Below are 18,558 nucleotides of genomic sequence, written 5' to 3' on the forward strand. Positions count from 1 at the left end.
TGCACGTTTATCACTTCTAAATGAAGAGACCAAGAGAAAAAAAGTCTGTTGTTTGAAAGAAGTTCAGAAAGAGTATTATTTTTATACACAGAGGTCGAAGAAGAAGAAGAAGAAAAAAGACATTCAAGAAGAAGAATCAGTAGAAAATGGTGACGTTGAAGAACGTGTAAAACCCATCCCACCCAAAATGGTCAATAATCTGGAAATTGAGCAGCAGGTTAGAGAAAAAGCTGACAACTGCAGAAGGAAACCTGGAGAGCCTGCTGTAATTCCTGAGCTGGTCCTGTCAGGAAGCATAACCCCAACTGAGCTCTGCCCTCGGTAAGATAGATGTTATCCTAATAACTGCTTAATTCGTTATTTTCTGATGTTATTTATTAATTGATTGGACAGTTTTAGAGACCTGTGCTCACCATTCTCCTCAGCCTAGTGATAAAACTTCTGCTTCTGAAGCTGATAAAATTTATTTTTGTTTTCAGTTCATACCTAATCCTGTACAAATTGGGCTTGGAGAATGCATGTCCACACATTCCCTTTAAACCTTCTGCTGTCCCAGTGTTCCATGAGCATCTTCATGGAACAGTGGTGTATGTAAAGAAGTTCTTTTCAGTGCAAAGTCTGTTCCACTGTCACTAGCTAGTTCTTTACATTAGGTCTGAGCTATAATCAACAAAAGGAATATAAAGAACTTCAGTAGTAAACCAGAGATTTCACTGTGGGTAAAATAAATATTTCCTTGTTTGTGTTACTTTCTGCATTTACTCATTCAGCATACATCTAGCAGATCATGGTCATTTAAGACAAGCTTTGTTTCATACTTATTCAGCAAAAGCCTCATCAAGGAATATTTCTTGGCCATTCTACTCCCAATGACTAAAAACTTCAAAATCTTAACTCAGTTTGACCTGGAGGAGTAGAATGGAATTAACAGTTGTCAAATAGTGGTCTTAAAAGTCACTCCTGTGTAGTGACATTTTTAGAAGAACACCAGCTTTAATTAGGTGATTTCTCTTTCCCCTGTAAGAATCAGATTCCCATTAAAAATAACCAAGTCATAAAAATGTTATTAAAAATTGTAAATGGCTCATTTGACATCTCTGCAGAGGAGAAGTTTTGAGACGAGAAGATGTGAAGAAACGCTCAGTGTATACAAGAGTCCTTTTCAACTCCAAAGAGGTATCAAGGACTGTTACCCGACCAATAAGCTCAGATTTCAGAGTTCACTTTGGACAGATTTTCAATTTACAGATATTCAACCTGCCAGAGAGTTTGAAACTACAGGTAGAGATTTATCTAGTAACTTTTATCTTGCACTACCTCTTTCAAAAGTTAGTATAAAATGTAATTACTCCTGTAATGCTTTTATTTTGCTCTATGTTAGAGTTGTAAAGATTGCACAACCTTTGAAAGACTCTTCATAAATGATAAGTTTCACACCCTGCCTTACTTCTCCAGTCACAATCTATCAACTTTGCTGCTACATTTTTGGTGCTTGTGCTTTATATATGTGTGTGATGCTTATAAAATTACTATTGGCTGCTTGGGGGAGATCAATTAATTGGGACATGGTTAAATATGTTAGTGAAGCAGCCTCTTAATTTTAGAAAAAGTTATTTATGTTGCAGCTAAACTTGCCAAAAAAAAAAAAAAGATTTCTGCAAGGAGATAAGAAAAAAATTAATTGCTGGTCATGTCCATAACTGCACTTGACTTCATCAACAGTACAGTTAAGTCAAATCACCACCACCACTCCTATTAAAGTATGAATTAATGAATGAATTACATGAATTTCAGAGCCAATATGATATTTTTATGAGGAACACAGTCATGATCCTACTCCTGTTAGATGACTTCTATGTTAGGTAACTTACCACTGGCAGTTCAGGGGAGGATTTTAATATCCCTTGCCTATTTCCTTTATGCAAGGCACAAATTGAAAGGGTAAAGGAATACCATTTTCTTGGGTTAAAACCATCTGAATGGAGAAGTCACTCTGAGCATGCAATTGGCCAGGAAAAAGAGAAATAGCCTGCAGTACTGCCAGAAACAGGACTGTGCCTCACCCCTCTTTTGTGGTAAGGGAGATTTAGGAGGGCAGAATCCCTCTGGAATCTTCCCATGATGCCAGTATCTATCACAAGTGGTCAAAGATTGTACCATGATGTTCTCTAAAGCCTGGAGCTTGTCATGCTCTTCCTATGTGCCTTAGAAATGTGAGGAGGTTATACTTTTAAGAAGAATTCAAGTTTTCTGCTCCTAGCTGAAATGTCTGCTGATTGGAGAGGTATTGGAAAAATAGCCAAACCAAAAGTAACCATTTACTTTCCCAAATATTGGAAAGTAAACAATACAGTTGCCTTAAATGAATTATTTCATGGTTAAATGATAGCAAAAGCTTTTGCCTGATTCCCCTTCAATGTTTTCTCAACTTCTCATGAATATATGTGTAATTTTTATGATGTCTTGTCACCATGGTCTGTTTTTTTTTCTAGATCTATGAAACAACAGGTATGAGCAGTAACACCTTGTTGGCTGAAGTGTTCATACCTGTTCCTGAGACTACAGTTCTGACAGGCAGTGCTCCTATGGAAGAAATAGAGTTCAGCAGCAACCAACGAGTGATGTTGGACCATGAAGGAGTTGGGAGTGGTAGGAAATCTCAGGTTTTTTTCAGTTCAATGTTTCTTGTTTTGCTGAAACCATGTGGCAGAACCAGGCTGGCCTAAGTTTCAGAGTGAACCCTGTTCAGTGTTTCCAGCTTCTGTAACTGAATCTTACAAAATAACCATGATTCTTAAACTTAACTGTGAAATTTTTGTATCTTGCTAGTTTTAATAATAAAAATGTGTGTTTATTATTTGACTTGTACTATTAGTGGAGCTCTACTATCTGTAGAAGTTGCTTGGGTTGTTGGTTTTTTTTATTATTGAATTAATTAGTCCTCTGATACTGCAGAGTAAGCAGATGGTGCTAATCAGTATAGCCCCAGTGATTTTGATGGCTTAAACCACTGAAGAACTAACTGGCTGTATAAGTTTATATGTAGAGTAATTATTTGTCTTCCTATTTGCTTTGTTGACATCCTGCAATACATTTTATCCATGGAACTTTAAAAAGCTAAACCAAGGAATAGATGGGAAAAGGGAAACAAGAATAGTATGTAGTAGTATATGGAAGTTGCAAGTTTATAAAATAAGTTTGAACAGCATTATGAGATAATTGACTGGCATAAATTTGCCATGTATGAAATAAAAATCAAGCTAGAGCAGAAGAATAGATAAAAAGCTGTGAAAGAAACGAATGTGCTTAAAAAATCATCAAAATAAATGTGTGTGTGATTGTCATTGAGCATGGTGCCTGCATGTACAGTTGTGTATCACAAAGCTTCAGGACTGATTTTTCAGTCATGCAGAATTTCTCTGCATTTCTCTTTCATTAATAACAGTACACTGAATCAGAAAACTAACAGAAATATTAAACAGTGTCCATCTGGGAAGGGAAGAAAAGCCTTTGGCATAGCTTTCAAGGCATAGCTTTCCCTTCCAACCCAAGTGGCAAAGCCTTTCTGTAGGTGGAATGGAATCTTTCACTCCTGTAAAGCAGCCCTTCCCCACAGCAGGCAGCAGAATCAAACTGTCATGTTTTCCTCTTTACATAAAGTTATCTGACTACTGGTTTTCAGGAAGTATTTTTAAAAACTTTTAGTCATTTTTGAATGCTTAAGTAAGCTACTTTGTGGTTTGTTTGTTTTTTTTCCCTTGATAGGTGTGTCCTTTTCATTTGAAGCTGATGGTAGCAACAAAATGACTTTAATGACCTCTGGGAAAGTATTCAATAGTGTTTCTTGGGCAGTTGGAGAAAAAGGAATCCCATTAATTCCTCCAGTATCTCAGCAAAACACAGGCATTCCAAGGTAATGTGATATGAATTCTCATTAGTTCATGAAAAAAATGTTTTAGTAGTATTTAAAAAAAAAAGTTTTCATAATCAAGAATTCTCTTAATTTTTTTCCTTAAGTTCAGATATTTTACTTTGTGCTGTAAGTCCCTGCAAACATCTTAGAATAGATACACTTTGTTGGTGAGCAGATTTTAGTTAGAAATTTTACCTTTTAGTGTATTATTTATAGGCAACATTAAAGATACACTCAAGCTGATTATTTCATTTTTTTTGTTTTCTAATAGATGATGTACATATTGTTTTCCTGTAATAGTTTTGTTAAGACCAGGAACTCCAGCTCTTACTTATCCAAAGTGCATTTGTGGGGGCTATTAGGAGACAAGCTTTACATGCCTTTTCTGTAATAAATGATAAAAAATACACTGTAAAAGCAGTAGAATTTAGTGTGGGGTCTTGACACTATTAGTGAAATCATGAGTGGAAAATTCTCATCTCATTGCAAGATAATTACTCTTTCATGGGTTTTCTCCACAGAAACCTGTTGACCTGCAGAAATGAGTATATTATTCCATTCACAACAATGGAATTTGCCCTGGGTCTGCAACCCTTTGTCCAAGGGTTTTTTGCTTTTATATGAACACAGTGAAGTGAAGGAAATGGTACATAAAATCTGATTTTTGTAAGGTCCTCAGGTAACTTCATTGTAAAGCCTGAAGGGTTTTCCCATACTCAGGAACACTGAGCAAGTACCTCTTCCAGCTGATGAGACTGGGTCAGGTTTATATTTGTTTAGAGGCTGGATGTAGGTATCCAAGTCACCCTGTTACTATTTTTTACTCAGGCTGCTGCCATCAGAGTAAGTTGCTGATCAGCATCTAAGTAACCTCCTGGCTTGAATGTGACCAAAATAGCATGAGACTAAAATATAAGGATGCATTGCCAAAGTCTAACTTTAAACTCAGCAGACTAATCACTCTAGTAAATGGTGGGAAGTTAGGTGTAAAACACTCTTCTTTGAATCACCCTCTAGAGATGAACAGCCCTCTGTGACTTTGCTTTATCAGTTGTGAAAGCTGGGGACAGATTTTCAAGGCTAAAGTTGTTTTTTGCTGCCCATTCAGCACAATTGTGATTCAGTGTGCATTTGTTAAGGACTGGTGCCTAAAGATGAAACCTTGATCTACTGCTCCTCCAGTAACTGCTGGATGTTTGGATGATTTTAAGCAAGCAGAAGAAAGTCCTGAGGTTCTTAAAGCTTTCTTGAAAATACTGATAAGGGACTCAAATTAGCACCCCTAGAGACAGAAGGGGCAAAAATCCACCTTATGTGGTATTTGGCTAATAACTTCTCCTGGTGTATTGGGTTTACCTGGCAAAGTTTTGGGGCTTCAGGGGTGGTTCTTGTGAGAACCTGAAGCCTGTCCAGCAAGTCAGTGTACAAATGGCCTCCAGAATACCTATCAGGCTCCCTTGCCTACTGTGAATACAAGAAAGTGAACAAGAGCATCCAAAGGAGGAGTGGAGCAGTGATTTGTAGTGTCAGGGAGGACCAGAAGCAGGGCTGCATGGCAAGGGAGAAGGCTGCAAGGGTGTCCCTGCACAGACAGTGCCCTTGCCAGCCTACAGCCCTAGGGGAGCTGCACAGGACAGGCAGAGCAGGGTGCTGGCAGCAGTCCCAGACATGGCCAGGGGAGAAACTGGGCCCCAGAGTCTGTCCAGACAGAGAAAGGAAGGGGGTGGAGAGCCAGGCTACAGTGCTGGTCTGAGAGAGACATCCAGGGCACAGCTAAAATACGGGATTTTGGACAGCACAAGCAAAGACTGTACATCTGTGTCCTTTTCAGGATGGATTGTCAGAACTTTGATGTTAACTTTCATGCTGTGAGGCAATTTGTCATCTTGCTTCCTGCTAGTCAGCAGCATGGAGTAGTGTAGGTGTATCATAAACATATCAGTAAGAACCTTCTTACCTTGTACAAAAATTCTGTATTTCCCCCTTTCCTTTGCAATTCATCATGCCCTCAATTGCACAGCTGCAACTAAGAACTGTAGTGGAGTTTACTACTCAGGTTGTGGGGAGCTTTTTGTTTTATTTTTTTTTTCCTCAGATTGCTTAAAATACTCTTAAAATAATGATAAATCATATGTGGCTTGGGTATAATTTCTGTCAATTCTGTCTTTTTAGTGCTTTAAAAAATATTGATGCTATTGCATCCATTGGCACATCAGGCTTAACTGACATGAAGAAACTAGCTAAGTGGGCAGCAGAAGCAAAAATTGATCCAAATGACCCCAACAATGCAGCTTTGATGCAGCTGATCATGGTAAGTAACTTTCTCAGAGCTGTAGGGCTGTTGGAGCTGTGAAATGCCTCTACCTGTACCCTTTCAGGAAACCTACATGCATTCCTGGAAAGTAGTAGCATTTATATCTGTGATGGACATACTTGTGTTAAGAAGCAAAATGTCTACTAAAAATATGATTTATTAATCCATCTAGTAGTAGGTTAATGATTTAATAATGCATGTGATTTATTAATCCATTCATTAGTATTCTAGTGGTGGAAAATAGGTGTAATGGAATATACAAACTGATTAATTTATAACTTAAAAAAACTACAGAATGAGTTTATTTCCTTAAAGTGCAGGGGTATTCCCAGAGTACATGTATGGCATTAGAGATTGCTCATTAGTGACAAATGCAGGAAAAGATTTAATATATTGTAGAAGTTGGCACTTTTCTAAAAATGAAACTGAGGAGCTGTTTACATAACTGAAGTTGTATAAGTGAATCTTCTTTTTAGAGAAGCTTCCTAGGGTTACTCTGCCATTTTACAGTTTTTCCACTCTTTAATGTTCTCTAATGTTACAAAGAATTAGAATTGTGTTGTATTCTTAAATATTATAATCTCAAATACTTTGCTAACAAAGACCTACCTTAAAACACTGAGTGTTTCAGTCTGTTTGATCCATCTCAGCTGCTTTTGCTTAAAATCAACATTCTTGCAAAATATATGTAAGAGTTACAAAAGTTACAGACTTACCACTTTGCGTGGAAAGGTTAATTTTATCTTTTTTTTATTTTAATTTAGGTTGCCACAAGTGGAGAGGCACAGGTTCCTGATTTCTTCAGATTGGAACAATTGCAGAAAGAATTCAATTTTGTTTCTGATGAGGAATTTAATAAATCAAAGAGATTCCGACTCTTGCAGCTCAGAAATGGGGAAGTGGCAGAGTTCAGAAACTACAAGCAAGTCCCCTTGTATGAACGAGAAATCAGTGAGAAAGTATTCCAGGTAGAATTTTATTTATTTATTCTTTCTTAATTGTATTTTATTTTTCTCTTTTTCGTTCTAATGTTATTTGACTTGCAGTCATGTCTGTTGGACCCTTACAGAATGCACAGCTATCCTGCTGAGTAAAACATGATCATTTTATTCCTTCCATCTTTTCCATGTAATTCTAGTCTTATTAAGATAACTCCCTTCCAAGGCAATATTTCTACAACTATAATGTGAAAAGAAAAAAGCCAAAACACTCCAGCTGCTGTAGACACATGTTTTGAGGTACTTCTTTTTTTTTTCTTTTTTTATAGAAGGTGTTTTCAAATGAAGAAAGGTAATGGAAAGATAATTCAGGCTTAGGTTATTAACTTTTGAGCCCTCTCTGTGGAGACTGCTGGAAGCAATGACTCTAATGAGAATTAAAACCTTCTTATGTTTTACTACAGCCTACGCTGCAGTTTTTTCTGGTTTAGTATATTGTTCCAATTAGCTTGCCCTGTCCTTGCCTGTTAATTACCTTACAGAAATGCAATGTGTGCATTTTTTATTTCAGTCATACTTCAGTTATTTTTAATCTCAACTCTACTATTAGTGTTAAGTCACACGTTCTCCTGTTCTTTAGCAGTTCATGTGGCTAAGGAGCATTTTAGTGTATTTATTCCTTAGCAGGACCAGTATCACATCAGCTTCTTGCAACAACTGTTTTATCCCTACTTCTTACATGAACTTGTTTGAAAAAAAAATACTTTTTTATATTTCTTTTGGTTTAGATCTTTTCTCAAATGTATGTATTAATTCAATCATGTCTGTTTTAAACACATACTTTTCCTTTTTAGATTTTAGATAAGTTTTTGTATCTTCTGGTTAAAGATATGCCACATCATGGATATACATTTCTGATCCAGTTACTGCACAGACTAACTTTGTTCATTTCGTGTTATCATTCAAAATTTAAAACCACTTTTTAAAAACTGTTATGTGGTGTGGGTTTTTTTTTTTTTCATTAAGGATAAATTAATAGTAAACCTAGTTGGGTTTTTAGATGTTTGGGAAAGAAGTCTGAAAATTCATATTGCAGTAAAGACTTCTGAAGGGATTAGTACCTGTTTATGTACCAGTCAGCCATTCAGCTCCCATTACTTGACTTTGGGATTTTTATTATTAGCTCTGCCTAAAAATTAACATTTCTGAATCAGAAGAGCTGGTTTTATTTTATTTATTTTATTTGGTTGCTAATCTGAAGTAATTCAAGAAAATTACTGTGCTGTGTTCCCCATACATCAATATTAATGAAATATTTGCTATTTTTCATGTATGTAGTAAATCACTGAATATATATCAAATCACAAACTCTAGTAAATATCTTTAGGACTACGAGAAGAGGCTGCAAGAGCAGGATGTGATTGACAGCAAAAATTACCTAGATGCACACAGAGCAGTTGTTGCCAACTATCTACAGAAGGTGAGCTGTGAAAAATACAGATCTGCCATATTTCTTTATGCTGCTTCTATACTTGGATGCTTTATTTCCATGAATACTAAAAGCTGGTTCTTCTCTAAACATGACTCACAGGTAACTTTAAATTCCAAGTTAAGCCTCACTCCTAACTGGGGTAGTGAATGTGTGGAGATTTATTAATTACTTATTTCATGTTATTGAAAAAAATGAGCATCTAATGAGCAGCCATTCTGGATATTTTTCTAGCAGTTCTGTAAATTCTTTTTTGCTGCAGTGTCCCAGAGATTTGTACTGTTTTGCAGATATTCACTGAGTTCCCTCTGCTCCTTATTTTCCTTATGCAAGCTGTGATGCTAAAAAACTTAATTATCTCCATAAAAGTGGTCCTAACCACTTATAAATCATTTAATGCAATGCAGAGTGTCTTGTCCTGCAGCCTAAGGCAGAGCTCGTATCTTCCATCACATTAACCTCTTTGTGTTATTAGAGAACATCTTCTCCCCCTTATCTTGATTTCATTTATTTTTCTACTCTGTTCATTCTACTAGGATGGCATTTTTATTTACTCCTTAGGGGAAAAAAAAATGTACAGGACTGTCCTGATTTGGTCTTGTAATTTTGCTTTCAGCTGAGTCTCTCTTCTAAGTAGCTGGATTTTGGGAAATTAACAGCAAATTTCTCAGTGTCTGCTTCTAGAACTGATAACACTCCATGTTTGTAGTTAAGGCTGCAGAATGGTCTGCAGGGCACTGGTTGTGTAACCAAGAGAAGTTTACAATTTCAGACTATTTTGGCAAAATAGCAAGTGGAAAACATGGCCACCAGTTTCTTACCAGTACTGGAAATATCAAGAATAGTTTGAAAGAATGGTTTGTGAAAGGAACCTACACTGCAAAGGGGGTTTAAATCTTCTTGTTGTGTTTGAAGAAGTGTCTGGTGGAAAGAAACTTCCCTGGAATGGTGATTTATTTAAAAGTGGTAAAAAATAAAGACTGTATATGTGGAAATTTTGTTTAGTAGCCAGCATACAAATATTTTCAGTAGGCTGGGTTTAGAAACGTACTCTTGTCTCTTCTCCCTCTCAATTCCCAGGTTCGGGAATCGGTAATTAACCGTTTCCTCATAGCAAAACATCATTTCCTTCTGCCTGACCTTGTCACTGAAGATGAGATGCCCAGCCTGGGGTAAGGGAGCTCTTTTTATTTGTTCTAAATCAAAATAATTAATGTAAAACTGTCTCTCATCTTTTTTTGCAAAGTGTATTTGTGTGACTAGCTGATGAGACCATGCGTTCAGTGCAGTATTTAAACTTCCAGTCCCTGTGTACACCTCCACCAGCAGAGACAGTGTATTCATACACAAAGTATGTCAAAACTTCTTAAACCAAAAGTTTTGGCAGAAGTAATGTGACATCATGTAATTAAGATTTAGCAGGATGCAATGTGATCTGATGAGATGAGCATTGCCCTAGCTGGTGCCAGATCAGACAAATGCCAGAGATAGGAACACTACCACTGGTTCTATAGGTGATGCTCACTTAGGGTCAGTGCATACACAGGCACTGCAAATAATGTGGAATAGATTTTTTAACAGGCATTTTCTTTATTTTACCTCTGGTGTATTTCTGTTTGCTGGATGTCATGGGATGCTGTTTACATTTATAAATGTTGCAGAGTTTGGAAGTGACTTATTTTTAAGATTATTTCTTTTGTTACTCAAGCACCTTCTTGGAATTTTTTCCAAGTTCTGTATTTGTTGATTTGGACATTTATCAGCCATCACAGCATAGGTGACTCAGTGTTGCTCACTTAAAATCTGTGTAAGTAAATAAGTTGTGAAAGATACTTATTTTTTTCTTTTATGTAGAAGTTGCTTTTGCTATAAGTGTGAGACCCTAAAAGTACACACAAAGCTTTTACTATCATCAGTATAAATCTAAACAGTCCCATCTACTGGAGATAGAGAGATTTGCTTTCTTACAAAAGAATTCATCCTGTTTTTTAGTTCATCTTTTCACATCAAGGAATGAAAAAAAATGAATGAGAATGCAAACATCTTTTGGAGATGTTTGAAAACAAACACTTGATTGATGTTTTCTTACCCTGAATGCTAATTCATATTGGGTTCTATTTGCTAATTTATGTGGCTAGTGAATTTAAAATACACCAGGATTTTATTAAATTATCTGCTTAGTGAGATACTTCAGCAACTTGTGTTATTTCAACAGCAATTACTGTGATTTTTAAATTATGTACAAGGGAATAATGGAGTTTGCATTTTTTAAGTACATTTGAGAATATCTGCAGTTAGCATCAATGATATGTAAAAATATAATCTGCTTTTTATTCTTTTCCTGGTTCTTTTTGTTTTGTTTTTCCTTGGTTCTGCTCTGCCTTGGGTTATAAGTTCTGAGGGCCCAGGGTATGTTGTGGACTATTCATTCCACTTTCTGTAGCCTGTTTTTTGTTGTACATAGCTTTGTAATTAGATTTTTTTTACCTATTCCATACAGTGGTGGTTGTAATCTGCTAGATTCCTTGTTTATAGCACTCTAGTTTAGATCTATCCTGAAACTGTAGTTTAGATCTATCCTGAAGCTTTGTCATTGTCTTATTTGTACCTTGCTTAGTTTTGGGAAAAGAACCTTTTTCTTCAAATTGAAATTATAATATCTGAAATATAAGACTGAATGGATTGTGTCATACTAAACAAAACATTTGGACATTTCATATTGTTTTGTATGGCACTAACAGGAACTTATTTCCTGTTTCTGTTAGTGCATAAGCTGCATGTGTGTCATGGGAACATGAGAATGCTGGATTCTATGCAAAAATTACTGAATATCTGTTTTATGATTATTAGGCTTTTGGGACTCAGCCTCTTTAAACTGACAGAGACAAAACGACCATTAAAGCCAAGAAGAAAAGAAAGGAAGAAGGTCACAGCACAGAACTTATCAGATGGAGACATAAAGCTGTTAGTGAACATCATTAGAGCTTATGATATTCCAGTGAGAAAATCAGCAATGAGGTAAGTTTACATCCCTGGTTCCAGTCGAGACTCAGTTTTGGGTTGCAACTGTTTTGAGGACAAATGAAGCAACTGATGTTGCAATTTAGCCATGCATGGCCTTTGATCCTCATGGTAAAGACATATATACATTTATCTTTTTAATAATAATGATAACTGCTGTTTGTAGGTTTGTAGAATAATACCATGTATTGATATCTGCTAAATTTAAGAGATGTTTTACCAAAAACTGTATTCATCTGCTTGAGAAAAAAAGCTGTCTGGAAGGTGACTTACAGCTCTGACAACACTGTAACTCTGGTTATAAATGATTGTACTTTAAGCAAGTCTGTTAGTTATACTCAGGGCAATTTTAATCCTTAATATCTTAATTAGATAAAAAACATAAGCATGAAGGAAAGCCTGTTCTTCACTGGGGGATGTAATATTTCCTTCCTAAGTGTAGCATGTTGGTGTTCTCCTTCATGAACTGTTTAAGTTACTGGGCTGAGCCTGTTTTGGCTCTGGCTAATTTTGACCATTGCCTTCAGGGACATTAAGGCACTGCCTGATGCTGTGTCCTGTAGAGGTACAGGAGTTCTGAGCAGTCTGGTTCACTTCCAGAAGCAATATATTTGTGCAGCATTCTGTCTGTCTCCCCAAATGAATATACCTTGAATTGAACTCAAAGGTGTTTTCGAGCTGATGAATTCCTGTGCACAGAATTTAGCATCTTCTGCTGTTTTATCTCTTCACTGTAAGAAAGATTCTGTTGGATTTCTGTAAATAACTTCATACTGAGAAAAGCAATTCACATTAGAACTATGTTGCCAAGAAGGAAAAAAGAAGATTTTTGCTTCATTAGCACTATGACAAAAACAACTAAAAGCCCAGTCTTTTTGCATTATGTATGATACCTTGTTTTGAGCTGCTTTCTCCATGAATAGTTATTATTTTATAATCTCTACTGTGCTGTTATTATAAAAAAGTTATGTGGAAGCACTGTAAAAATAAACATGCTAGCTTTTGTTTCACTCATGTCTTGCCAATTCTGTAATATTCATATGGGTTTAATTTTATCACAGAGGCCTTGCCTGGATACCATGAAGTCTACACCATTTATTAATTCTGTGGGGATTCATCTCCTTAAACTGAAAAACCTGTAGCTCAAGGAGATTGTACAGGAGAGGCAAAAAAAAAAGAAGTTTGGTGTTAATAAGCTTTTCAGAAAGGCACTCCAGGCACAAAGCACTCTGTTGGCACTCTGTTGGCACTCTGTTGGAATGTGGCTTACAAGAGCTATGCACTCATTATTCCTTTCTAGCATTCTTTTTCTCTTAGTTGATTTTATAAATATCTTTCCAAGGTTGAAGTCATAATATAAAAATCTCAGAAGTATTTCCAGCATTCTGTATGGTTAACACACAACAAGAGGGATTCACAGTTTGTAATGTGTTTCTCTGTTGTTGTTGCCTCTTCTAGCAAACTTCAACAACCATCCAAATCTTCAAGGTCCTTTAATGAGATGTTTGCAGCCTCTCCATCCCCTCAGAGCCCAGCTGACAGCCCACACTGGGCATTCAACCAGGTGTGTTGCAAAACCAACATTTTCTCATGTGAAGAAGTTGTGAGCATTCCTCTTTCCCACAGACAGTAAGGTTAAACCTCAGAAAAATACCTTGTTAGTGAGGCTGGCACATTTCCCACTCCTTGATCTCCAGAAAGACAGTAAAACTGCAAAAGAGTCAGAAAAGGACAATGAGGATATCAGAAATAGGGAATGGCTACTGTGCAGGGTAGGACTTTTCAGAGAGAAAGGGACTACCTGCAAGTAGAGCAGGAAGATTGTGGCAGAGAGGCACAAAATGCAGAGACTGTGGCTTGGAATAGACTGTTTACTGCTTCTTTCAGTATAAGGTTGAGGGATCCTCAAAGGAACCTGGTAGGAGATAGGTGCAAAATAAACCATAGGTTGTGATTCTTCATGCAGCAGTGAAGTAGCATTCCCAGAGAAGCTGCTTGTGTTGTGGAATAAAGAGAATTTGGAAGAGTGATCCATTGGGAGTTACAAAGCAGAAACATCATTGCAGCTTAGGGAAATCCTTCATCTGAAAACAATTAAAACCTGAAAGAAGAATAAGGGAAAATGTCATATGTGCCTGCTCTGCTCCTAGGTATGTCTCACTTCTGTCTGTCTGCTGGTGGCCATTTTCACAGCCTGAATTTTGGGCCCAGCACACTCTTATTCTAAACCAGCATGGACATTCTTATGTCTGGTGCTGAAAAAACATTTGCTGCTATTGAGAACTGTGCTTAACATCCTATTGAGTGAAGATGGAACCCCCCAAGGGACTTTTTCCCATTTTTCTTGTAATACTCCTTCAAAATCTCTGCTTCTTGGAAAGCAGGAGAAGTTCTGCATTTGAACCTAATGAAATGCTCCATTAAGGCATGCTTAATCACACCAGGGGTTTGTTGTGTCTGGTAGGGGTTTCTTATCTGGACTGGGGACCAGCTCCAGAGCTGGCCAGGATTGTAGCAGAAGGCTTCTTGGATTACAGATAAGAGGATAGGAGTGCACTTTTTTCCACTGGTGTCTGGTTCACATGTTCTATTTCAGTTTCTTTGATAAGATAGCCAGTAGGTTTCCCACTCTCAGAGGAAAAAGTGGTTTTGCTGGTGAATATAAATACATTTAGTAGTCTGAATACACATAATCTTTTGGAAATGCTGACATCTAAAATATATTTTAAAGCCTCATAAATATTTAGAAGCAATATTTAAGGCATATTGAAGTTTTATCTGGGCAGGACAAGCCTGATCCTCCACGAATATAGGTTTATTTTGCTAAATATATGAAAATGTGTAATTTAATACGTTCTGATGAATTTTTATAGGGATCTTTTTCCTTTGGTTTGATCCCTATTTACAGGTTTTAGTCCGCCCTTTCGTAGAGGTCTCTTTCCAGCGCACAGTCTGCAGGACAACAACAGCAGAAGGTCCAAACCCCAACTGGAATGAGGAGCTTGAGCTTCCATTTAGGTATGGCACAAGGAAACTCTACTAAGTCTGACTAACAATTTAATTTAAGCATGCAGAGTTCTTCAGATTTTCCTGTTCCTGTTTAAAATCACTTCTTTGGTTTGTTTCACCTTTTCAGAGCTCCCAATGGTGACTACAGCACCCACAGTTTGCAGTCAGTGACAGATGAAGTCTTCATTAATCTTTTTGATGAAGTTCTTCAGGATGCTGTAGAGGTGAGTTCAACATTGAAGGACAGTGTACATTACAGAATATTATGAGCTGGAGCTTTATTATGAGCTTGAGCTATTATGAGCTTTTTGAATTTGAGAGAATCAGATTTTTCAGAGTAATATCTTTCACCCTCTTGTGCCTCTTTGTCTTCTTACCCTCCTGTGCCTCTTTCTCCTCTTTTGTTGTTTCTTATTATACCTAGTCAATACTGCAGTGTTGCTGGAGGGAGCAATCTTTGGAGTGTGAACCTTTTTACAAATTAAGGCTGTACTTTATAATCTGCTGCTCGAGTTGAATGTGTATAGAATCTGTTTTACTGATACTTAGTGCCATTGGAGATACTAAGATTGAGAGGCAATATATGAACTGCAGTCTGAATTCTGTTCTTAATCAGAATTTTTTATTAAATTCCAGATTAATGTTCCTAGTTTCCATATTTTCTGTTCTCTATCTGTGCTCAGTCTCTTCCTGTTTTACAAGCTGCTCAGTGGAAAAAAAATCTTTTGGTTGTTTATATTAATTTTTTTGAATGAGATAAAATTGCAAATACTAGTAAAAAGAAATGGTTGTAAGCTTTTAGTGTTGGCATAACTCCTTGTGTTGAAACCATTGAAAGCTTTCCCAGTAAATTCAGCATGTACAAAACTAGCAGCACTCAACATTCTTGAAAATACAACCCAAAAAATAAATAATGCAGACATTTCACCAAGAACAGAATTCTGTCCTCAGAACTGAATTTGATGCAGAAGAAGGAAGAAAGATACAGTCTTGAAACTCAAATGTCACTCTGTCCTTTAGAGATTTTGTTGTTTTTTTTTTTTAATTATTATTTCATTTTAAATAACTTGTAGGCTGATCATACCAGATTTGGAGGCCCTGATAGGCCAATGTTTCTATTTTGCAGGGTGTCATTAGATTTTCATACTGGTTTACCTTCAAAATCTTTTTACATACAAGGAAAATATTTCATTAGAAGACCACATCTTAATTTACTTTATCTGAGAAGAACCTTGTCAGATTTTGGAGTTCTCTGTTACAGGAATTGAACCCTGAAGTGCAAGCACATTGTATCATGGACCAAGGGTGTTCTTGTTATTTGTTTACCATCTGGCATGCTGGAAAGGCATGCTAGTGACTGAGCTTACATTTATAGTGAATTATTAAACCCAAACAGAATGTGTATTAATGCCTTGATTAAATTATTGATCAAATTAAAGGAGATAAAGCTGCCTTACAAAGTTTTATGTTGGGTAACTTTCTAATAGGATGATCATGAAAGAGGAAGTGGAATCCGCACTCACGTTGAGAGACACTGGCTGGGATGTGTTAAGATCCCTTTTACTACAATTTATTTTCAAGCAAGGGTAAGTGTCAATAACTTGGAGTAAATCTCTTAAACTGGAGAATGGAAAAGGGCTGGTAATGGAATGTCAGATTTAATTATGTTTTCAGTATCCATTAGTTTATTTTTAAGGAATTATTTAAAATGTCCTTGAAATCACTGGGGTTTTTGTCAGATTTGGTGAGTATTTGTCAGTCAGTTCAACACTTTGAAAGCAGAAGAGACAGACATACTTCTGCACCACCAGTGCAGCCTGGCTTCTTCAGTAATGGGGTTAAAAGTGCAAATTCTGTAGATGGTTTTGTCAGTGGCTTTTGAGATCTCTGGTATTGCACAGCCTGGGTGAGTGAACTAGGAACAGGAATATCACTTAGGTGGTAAACTTGACCTGATTCTTTTTTCACACTTCCCATGAACCACCAGATTTTCACCTTTGCCTCTCCCAGTCTCCTCTTTCCTCTATTTTTAGAACTTTCCAAGACAAGTTTTCTTCAAGAGGTATCAACAGTTAGTCATGGGACTGATAGTAAAACAGGCAGTTCCTCATAGGGGAAAGGCATTTTTTTGTCCAGCCAACCATCCTGGACTTCTGTTAAGGAAAGTAATTTTTCAAATCAATGTTCCTATCATATTGTAATCTTGCTCTAGGGCTCTTTCCATGCAGGGCAGTTACTTTCCTGTGCAGATCAATTCAAATCACAGAAATTTCTTACTTCATTAAGATTCTGATGTCAGCTGCATACCTAATGACATTAATTTGCTCTTCTCTGGCTATATGGGGCACTTCTTAGAACATTACAGGCTTTCAGACATCCTGTGAGTCTCTCTCTGTAGAGGTCTCATTTAATTTAAGAGCAAGTGTTTCAAGTTCAGAGCTGTTTTCTTGGGCTCTCCATTTGCAAGGCATAATGGAATGTAATTATCATGGGATTCTTTTCATTGCTGAAAAGTTCTGAACAGTCTGTCTAGCCAGTGCTAGCTTGTCTAACCAGCAGAACCACTTGGTTCTGCTCAATCATTAGTAATATTCTATTTTCAGCTTGGGAGGTTGTTAAAGGAATATGGAATATAGGTGTTTGAAAGTTGTGGTGTCCTACAGAATGAAACTCATGATGTAAGTAGTAAGAAGGTCTCCTCATGAGTCTGTGGCCATCCAGTGCAGAGTCACAATGTGACCACCATTGTTAGAGGTCAACAAACAAGAAAGAACATAAAACTTTACTATTTTAGGAAATGTCCCAAGCTGAATGCATGAAATTCACTTAAGAAGTTTGTCTGCTCACATTCCTGAGAGACTTAATGGCTGAGAGACTTAGACATTTTAGCAGACTGCTTAGCATGAAAACCTATAATCCATTTTTGAGGATTACCAATATTGATGCCACCTTCTCTTCTTCAGAGACTTGATACTTCTTGTCAGAGGACCAATCTTGCTGTTGTAGTACCACAGTAGCTCCAAGATTCCTGCCAGATGCTGTCCTGCCTCTCTTTGAGGAGGTGTTGCAGTTTGTGATTATTCCATGAGCACAGTGTGAGTGCCTGCACAGATCTTCCCAGCATTAGAGATTCTTTTCCTTTGAACAGGATTTCCTACTGAATTTGAAAAGCCTGATTAGTCCAGCAGTTCTATCAGGGAGCACCTAGCAATTCAATTTCAGTAGCAAATGAGGCATTTCTTCATGCTCTCACACTGTACTGCAGCAGAAATTCTGAGTGATTTATTTAGACTTTTCTTCTCATAAAAACTTAATTTTATTCTTAAATGTTTGATGGGCCAGTCCAGTGAGTAGTGTTTATCTTCCACATCTACTGAAGATATTTCTGCTGGCAGTCATCTGAATTCTGCCCAAATCAGGTTAATCTTGCTTTTCCCTTACAGCCATGTACTTCCACTCTTGAGAGAAGAGTGCCAGAGTGTGGGGTGTGCCACCTCTTGCCTGACACAACCTTTCAGAGGGACTTTATTTTCTCTCTGTGGTGGCAGAGTGTGGTGCAAAGGGCTGGTGAGTCTACCAGAGCAACTCTGCCATGGGGAACATGGCTGAAGGGCCCAGTTCCAGTTACACCCATGAAGCACCAGCAGCTTTTGCATGGAAGGAGTCTCTGTGAGATGCTGGAGTGTCATTCCCTCATCACTCAAACACAGACAAAGGCCTGTTGGTGTGTTGCTGCCTTCAGAAGCATAGACCTGAAACCTGTAGTGAAATGAGGCAACCAGGTGCCACTAATTGCCAGGGAGTGAGCATGAGCTTGTGTCAAGCCCACCCTATTAGGCACAGGTGGGCTTGACACAAGCTCATGCTCACTCCC

The 18,558-nt window shown here is 37.3% G+C and overlaps 1 protein-coding gene across 1 annotated transcript in view; it reads left to right on the forward strand.

Moving 5' to 3' along the window:
- Window positions 1-18,558, forward strand: part of CC2D2A (coiled-coil and C2 domain containing 2A) — a 51,730-nt gene that overhangs the window by 22,265 nt on the left and 10,907 nt on the right. The window contains exons 14-26 of the mRNA XM_030449698.1: window positions 92-321; window positions 1,104-1,281; window positions 2,493-2,649; window positions 3,766-3,913; window positions 6,086-6,224; window positions 6,992-7,195; window positions 8,553-8,645; window positions 9,735-9,826; window positions 11,505-11,672; window positions 13,134-13,239; window positions 14,584-14,693; window positions 14,812-14,908; window positions 16,172-16,270. Of these exons, the coding sequence (XP_030305558.1) occupies window positions 92-321; window positions 1,104-1,281; window positions 2,493-2,649; window positions 3,766-3,913; window positions 6,086-6,224; window positions 6,992-7,195; window positions 8,553-8,645; window positions 9,735-9,826; window positions 11,505-11,672; window positions 13,134-13,239; window positions 14,584-14,693; window positions 14,812-14,908; window positions 16,172-16,270 (1,821 nt within the window). The remainder of the gene's footprint in view (window positions 1-91; window positions 322-1,103; window positions 1,282-2,492; window positions 2,650-3,765; window positions 3,914-6,085; window positions 6,225-6,991; window positions 7,196-8,552; window positions 8,646-9,734; window positions 9,827-11,504; window positions 11,673-13,133; window positions 13,240-14,583; window positions 14,694-14,811; window positions 14,909-16,171; window positions 16,271-18,558) is intronic.

This window comes from Calypte anna, chromosome 4A (assembly GCF_003957555.1).
Source record: "Calypte anna isolate BGI_N300 chromosome 4A, bCalAnn1_v1.p, whole genome shotgun sequence".
Lineage (NCBI taxonomy): Eukaryota > Metazoa > Chordata > Aves > Apodiformes > Trochilidae > Calypte > Calypte anna.